The sequence below is a fragment of the Pundamilia nyererei genome, unplaced genomic scaffold (assembly GCF_000239375.1).
Source record: "Pundamilia nyererei isolate P.nyererei 1_Seehausen unplaced genomic scaffold, PunNye1.0 scaffold00202, whole genome shotgun sequence".
NCBI lineage: Eukaryota > Metazoa > Chordata > Actinopteri > Cichliformes > Cichlidae > Pundamilia > Pundamilia nyererei.
This window is the reverse complement of record NW_005187603.1, coordinates 949,132-956,694: the sequence shown is the minus strand read 5'-3', so window position 1 is coordinate 956,694 and position 7,563 is coordinate 949,132. Positions and strand designations below refer to the sequence as shown.

Sequence of the window (7,563 nt, the reverse complement as noted above, 5' to 3'; positions counted from 1 at the left end):
AGTCCCCATAGACTCCAGTGTTAAAACTTTACAGCAGAACTACGTTTACAGTCTGATATACAAGCTGATTGCATTGTTAGGGGCGTGGCCGCTGCGACTGACAGGTGGATGGTGACACAGGCACTGAAATGTTCTGGGCGGTCCCGGAAACCAGGATGAATCTTTCTTGTCATTGCACTGAGGTACAGTTCATTTCTGTTCAGTGATAAATCAGATGACATGTGGAATGAGGCCTTAACGTGGCTTCCTTCGCAGATTCCTACGCAAACGTTCAGCCTCCTCTCGGGGTTTAGTAATCTTCTTCTTGCTTTATTGGGATTTTATTTTGAAGGTGCGGAGAGGAAGTGGTTCTTCCTCCCCGCAGCTTGACGGTGGGGACCGCGAGGAGCTCGATGGTGACTGTGCACATCGCTGTGTGAATGACAGAGGATGCATGGAGGTCTCCGGCAGCTGGCAGCCACAGATCCGTGTCCTCCTCGGTGCAGCAGCGGCGGCAGCGGGCATCCTCTCCGCGGTGAGTCTGCAGCTCTCCTCCGGGCTGCTCTTTGTTTTCATGCCTGCAGTCTCTCAGCCAGCCACCAGCTGTACTGCAGGTACACCAGGTTACCTAAAGTCTGCATGTGAACTTCAGGTATCAGCAGGGAAGCCTCTGCAGTGAGGGACAGAGGGAGGCAGAGCAAACTGTCTCTGATCACTTCATTTAACAGCAGACATCTGCGGCTTTAACGCTCGGAGCGTATCTTTATCATTTAGTCATAAACACCAAGGAGGAGAGAGACAGTTTGAGAGCAAAGCGTTCTCTTCTGGGAATAAAATCGGAGGATTTTGGTAGAAGAGCGTGCAGCAGACTCTCAGTCAGCGTTCCGATCAGGAGCATCTGGATCTGGAGCTCCTGATCGTATCTGAAGTCCTTGTTCAAGGACACAACTGTGGAGCGAGCAGGAGCAGCTGGAGCCAGAGACACACTGATGAGTCTGATGAAGATGAAGCTGCTGATTAACATTTCATATAATCCTCCTCTGGTTTAAAACTGAAGTATGAGGATAAAAGTGATTTAGTTTAAAAATCTGTTAATAGTTAATAATAATCATAACATCACCCATTATTGAATTTTTCATGTATTACACATTTATCTTATCATAAATATCATACGTGGATATATAAGATCAGTGTACGTAACGTAGTCTTCAGACGGCTCCAAACAACCAGTTTCACAGAGTTTTTTGAACTTTTGGATCTGCATGATGTCAGAGAGCAGACAAAAGCTCCACCCACCACCTGTTTAAATGTTGCAGTTGCCCTAAAAGGGGTGGGGCTAAATCTTGTTTCAAACAGAAGAACTGTGAATCATGCAAAGGTACTTAAACTTTCCAGCACAAACTTTCCTGACGTGCTTACTGAGCTCATAAATCAACAACTTTATTCAAACTCATCGTTACAACAAGAGGAGCTGCCACCTGCTGGCCGTTACAAATAATGCACGATTAGAAAGCTTCAGCACTTTTTCCATCTTTTATTTTCAGCGCGACCAAAACCTGACAGTAAAACAAAGAAACGGTCATTACTTCATCCCTCCTTTACATGCTCAGCCGGCGTCTGTCCACTTATGCTCAGTAAGTAAGGGAGGGAGGCTAATGACTCGTTGCTATTTGTGAATGAAGCTAAATGTGATTTTCTCTCTGGGATAATCTTTCTCTTAATGGTGGAAGTGGTGAATGATTAGGTTTATAAGGATGGATCTGCATCAATCAAACGTGGCTTTTAAGTCCGCTGCAGAGTCATTCAGACTTTGCAAATATAATTTCTTTCTGAAGTCACTCAGAAAAGAGTTTAGAACCAAAATGTATGCACAGGAACTCCAGCCTGCTCTGAATGCTCAGTTTATCGCAGCTTTCTCTACTCTTGGATCTGTATGATGTCATAGAGAGCACATATTCTGACCCACCTGCTGTTTAAACCTTTTTTTAAATGATGAACAACCAATCAGAATAAAGATGTCCTGTCCTTTCAGACAGGATGAACCGAGGGCTGCGGTGCGAGATAAAGAAGGATTATTTTGCTCTGTGTTTCATGCAAAGGTGCTGTAAAACCCAACAATAAAAAGATGAATGAGCTGAATGGAGACACTTAAAGTTTTGTGACACTGGTCAGAAGTGACGCACAGAATCCCATCAGCAGTGTGTTCGGCCAGGTTAACGCTTCAGTCCCAGCAAACCAAAGGAAGAAGAAGCCTGAAGACGTGGAGGAGCTCGTGCACGTTAGCAGAGACGAGACAGTCAGTGAACGCAGCAGCAGCACTGTGTTTGTGTTACTGTCCTCTGTGCATGCTCATGCCCCCTCTGCCTCCCCCTCTCTTTCATCAGGGCACTTCCACCTGAGCCAGCGGCATCATGGGAAGCTCCTCCTCCTCCCTCGCTGACGAGGCGGAGGACGATGCGGCGCCCCGGGGTGCAGCTCTGCCTCCCTCTCCCATCATGGGATGCCTGAGGAGCAGCCAAAGCACATTCCTCCCTCGGCAGCTTCCCAGACCGGGCCGGCACAGGGAGCGCAGGTGAGACACGAAGGAGGCGTGGCAAAGACGTAACGATGAGATGAGAACGAGACCGTGGCTCTTTTTTAGTTTGTAATATCTGCAGTGTAATATCCTCTGCAGCGGTCCCACTTCTGCTCTGATTTTTTATCAGCGAGCAGGTTTGTTTGTGCCTGCTGGTTTGCTGGGAATCAGAGCTGCAGATAATCAGCGCTGTGCAGCTCCACAGAGACCTGCAGAAACCAGAAGAGGCAGATTTAACCTCTCCTCATCCTCCAGGCTGTCGGCAAACACGCATCTTTGCTAGGCTGCATTTTATCCACATGCTAATGAGCAGAGCAGATTTAGTCTCTTACAAGCATTTAGTTCCTGCAGCTGGGGGTGCAGGGTTAGGGGGTTAAAGTGCAAAGCCGACATGAAGAGCCCGGAATATGAGCTGTAAGCCCAGAGTCTGAGCGCAGGTGCCGCCCTTTAAACTGGCCGATGGTGAGCTAAAGGTTATCAGACCTGCTAACAATGTCTGTAATCCTCCAGGTGTTCAGTAACCATCAGCTTTACTCGATGTCCAGACCCGAGGTTGGAAATAGGGCCAAATCTAAAGCTGAAGATGTGAGTTTTACAGACCGAAGAAGAATCATTTTATTGTTTCTGGGGAAAAATAAGATAAATTGATTTTGAGAAAAGTGAAAATTGTCCTTCTGAGGTAACCGTCAGTTCCCAGCACAGGGTTTAACATGCTGTGTTCAGATGCTCGCCAAAGAAACACGTTAAACAGAATTTAGGTTTAAGTGGTTTAAAAAGGAAACGGGCCACAGAGTTGACGCTGTGTGGCCGTCTGATCACAATCATTACTAACCAGCTGGAACTATACGAAGTATATTTCTGATCTCGACCTCAAAGTCACCAAACCTTTCAACAATGTTGAAATGTCTGGGATGCAATCTGGAAGTTTGAATCCAAAGAAGCAAAAACAAGGGAGGAAAACCACAGGAAGCAAAGCGGAGACGCGAGGCGGCGCGAGGGGAATAGGACAGATGGGCAAAGCGTCGTCTGTGTTGGGAGTCAAACCCATAAAACGCTCAGCTCAAGGCTTCGATGTCACAGAGATGGACTCTGGAAGATGAACATTAAGATCAAAGGCGTGCAGCAGTCCAGACTGAAGAACTTCCTGTTGCTCAGGGGGCGCTCTTACGCTCCTCCAGAATAAACCAATCTCTGTCCTAGCAAATTTTCATCATGCTGTTGATAGAAGAGTTCAAGAAGTTCGAAATAGTTGAGTTTTTAGATTTCTCAGAGGCTTCTGCTGTAGTAAGATGCCACACGCTGCTTTACGGCATCTTCCACTTTGATTTGGGGCATGAAGCGAAGAGGCTGCAGAGAGTTCGTAGCGTCACCTCCAACCACCTCAGTCAGCTGCTTCTGCTGGGCTTTAGCTGCAGCGGGCACCATCCTGAATCGTTAACCGACCAATCAGCACAGATTAGCAGAACGCTAAAAGCTGATTACTGTTTAATTAGGAACCGAGAAAAAATGAAGTCATGTTATTTGAGTTCAGCTGGATCATTGCTGCATGTGTGGGGGCTAAAACGTGAATCCTAAATTGTTTTATCCTCTGAGATTGATTCCCGCTCACCGAGGTCTATTTTCTCCCCGCTAAATTATCCAGCTTCTCCTGCAGCACATGCAATAAACACACTCATACCATCCAGACACTGAGAGTACGTACACAAGCACCGACACACAGCTTCAGGAAACACACAACAAACAGAAAAGCACAGGAGACGAGAACAAAGGAGAAAAACATCTTCAAACCCGCCGTGACCAGAACAGCTGGATCCAGCACCACCACAGGTCTCCCAGCTGCTTTTGTTAATGAGCGCCTATAGTAAGGCTGAATTTATGTCCGTCGTTTAGACGTCACCGTGAATATTTCATGAATCGTTCGATATGAATCAAACCGCAGCCTTCCTTATTAATTATTACTGCATTTATGTCAAATAAACCACCGGCGCTCGGCTCACTGTGAGTCATCTTAGCCTTCGGGAGCCTCGGCCGGGAGTCGAGTTACTCGCTGACAGGAAACGGAGCGCTGATGGGGAAATCCCCGGTGGAAGAGCTGGTCTGAAGAAGCCCACTCAAGCTTTCCGCTGGGAATTCAGCTCAGCAGGCCACTGCACTCCCCGTCTGATGCACAGAGATCAAAATACCTTTCATAGATGTGGAGGAGAAGGAAAAGAGGCCGGCCGTGGCATCTGGAAACACACACAGCAGAACAGAAGAAGTTCCAGGGTTCTCCGAGGAATCGCCTCCTTAGAGCTGCAGGAAGTCCAGATCTCAGCAGGTTGTTCCATGATCCACAAAACAATCTAATTCAGGTTTAGAGCTGCCTGCACCTTCAGTGTTTCTCCTCCTTATTGAATGAAATGAAATCAGTTTTCTTAAATCATTTAAGAAAAATGAAATGAAATTATTTAAGATCAATAGCAGAGTACAGGAGTTGATAAGGCGCCAAAATAAAGTCAATAAGAGAAGTAAAAATTAAATTAAATAGAAGTGAAGAGCAGAAGTTAGACTGCTGCAGAATTTCATCATATCTGCAGCTCCGCCTTCTGTTACTACAGTAACCCCACAGCAGACATACGATGTCATTAAAAAGGCTCCAACAGCACAAACACGTCCAGTTCAGGTGAAGCTAGCAGACAGCTAGCAGCTACAGCCGCCTGTGTCACCATCAGTGTCGGGGAGTAACGGAGTACATGTACCAGCGTTACGTATTTAAAATATGAGTAACTGTATTCTGTTACAGTTGAAAAAGGTGGTATTCAGAATACAGTTACTTTGTTTAAATAAATGGATTACACGGCGGTCTTTTCCTGTTTCATATGTTCGGCTGTGTCCTCTCTATTTTGGTAATTCCACGCCGGTGGAAACCCAAACAAACAGGCATTAAGAGGCTCTAATGTCTGTGTCTCAGTCTCACGGCCCACGTCACCTCTACTTGCAGCCGCATAATGATGTGAAAAAATATTTTTTTAAATATTTTCTCAAAAAATGATTTAATATGAAGGCAATAGCAGAGTGTTACAGGCATCGCCCTAAAGCATGCAGCCTGATGGGCAGTGTAGTCCGTGCTGCAGGGAGAATGGACTGCCGTACCCGTGATGTGTCTGTGAGCGAGGAGGGAGAAAAAGGAAAAGTACAGCTGTCACCGAGCAGAAACGGGAGCTGGAAGCATGTAAATATAATAATAACCACTGCAGCCAAACAGAGTGCCTGACGAGCCCAGCTGTAAGTAAGCTGTTAAGACTCGACTGTACACCGTGTTCATGTTTTCCTCTGAAACAATAAGCTCTGTTGGAGCAGCCTTTCAACGCCTCTCTCTGTCTCTGCTAGCAAAGTCGACCCAGACAACCAAGTAAAGCTAGTTTTCAGCTACGAGCCGACACGAGCCCGATGTATCAGCCAGAGGTCCTTTACTACGGTTCGGAGCCGCGGACCCGTTTTATATACGCGCGGAATAGTTTTCTACACGAGATCACTGCAGCCTTACCTAATGTCCACCTACTGTTACTCATTTATATTAAGATTTAAACCTTAACCGTCAGTAATAGTAATAAATCACAGCAATAGCTCATTCATGTAGTTGTAAACAGCATGATAATATATTAAGTAATCCAAAGTATTCAGAATACGTTACTCTCATTGAGTAACGTATTCTGAATACGTTACAAACTACATTTTGGGGCATGTAATCTGTAATCTGTAGTGGGATACATTTGAAAAGTAACCTTCCCAACACTGGTCACCATCCACCTGTCAGTCACAGAGGCCACGCCCCTAACAGTTTAAACTTTAAGCCTTAATACAGTTGAAACAGGTGAGTTATAAAATCAGGTGTTATGAAGGAGGAAATGATCGACAGAGACCAATCAGTTCGTGTTTCAGGCTGTAAACCTTTTTATTCCTGATGCAAAGTTTTAGCGTTTCTCAAACAATTTCATGAGAAGATGCTGCACCAAAAGCTTTGTGTTGATTGCTTTGGTCGTCATGGTTACGGTAGTTTTTCGCATTTGTCTGCAAATATTTGCTAACTGCTAGCCAAGTGGCTCGCAGAGCAGCAGGAGGCTGTTTGCAGACGAGTTCCAACTACAGCCGCAGCAGTGTGCTGGCATCGAGGGTGGTTGCTGACAGCTCTCCGGGCCGTTCATTTGATCACATCCAACAAAACTTCTCAAAACCTGAGTGGGTGACTCACTTCTGGAGTCCCCAGTGGACGTCAGTGGAACTGCAGCCTTCACAGGTTGCAGGCCGTTTCCCTGCGTCGGTTCCTTTTTCAGCCGCTGTAATTTGCAGCTAAAAGGCTCTCATTGTGTCCGGATTATGAGAAACATTTCCAGGAAATTGGATCCATCCGTCACTTTGTGCAGCAGCTGTTTTGGGACTACTTCCATCTGATTTGGTTTAAATTGAGTTGAATGAATGAGCATACAGCATTTATCTGCATGGAAATATGGGCCGATGAACGCACAGGGGATCTACAGAAAATGAGCACCTCCAACTTTTATGACCTTAGAAAGTTCTCATGTTTATATCTTGTCAGTAAAAATAACTCGGGGTTTTCTGTATTGCACAGCCTTCTGCGTGGGTAACGAGCAGCTTGTTTCTCAAGCACACAAACAGCAGAGGTTCTCACGAAGGCCGGTTGTTGATTAAAAGTGTGTTTTGTCCCGAGCGCGGCGTGCAGCAGCCGTCACCTGCCTCTTACAGACAGCTTGTTCTGCAGTAAATCCTTCAGGTCAGCTGTGCTGGAAGTTTCAGGCTTCAAGCCAAACTACTTAGAAAAGTGCAGCCAGAAAATGTGGGCCAGCCTGAACACGGCTGTGACGCTGGCTCCCGAGGTCTCGTTCCTCCCTGGACACCAGGGTGCAGATTATCTGGGTCTGCTTTACAGCCGAGCATGAATCTGAGATTAGAACCGTGTTTTTATTCTATATTCACAAAGACGCTGAGCAGCCTGCTCGCGATGAAGCCGG

General features: G+C 46.1%; 1 protein-coding gene across 1 annotated transcript in view; it reads left to right on the top strand.

Annotated features, from left to right (window-relative positions):
- The first annotated feature begins 339 nt into the window (after positions 1–339).
- Positions 340–7,563, top strand: part of LOC102197709 (calpain-15-like) — an 18,539-nt gene continuing 11,315 nt past the window's right edge. Inside the window, exons 1-2 of the mRNA XM_005747722.1 lie at positions 340–514; positions 2,364–2,551. Coding sequence (XP_005747779.1) covers positions 2,391–2,551 — 161 coding nt within the window. The 5' untranslated portion in view covers positions 340–514; positions 2,364–2,390. The remainder of the gene's footprint in view (positions 515–2,363; positions 2,552–7,563) is intronic.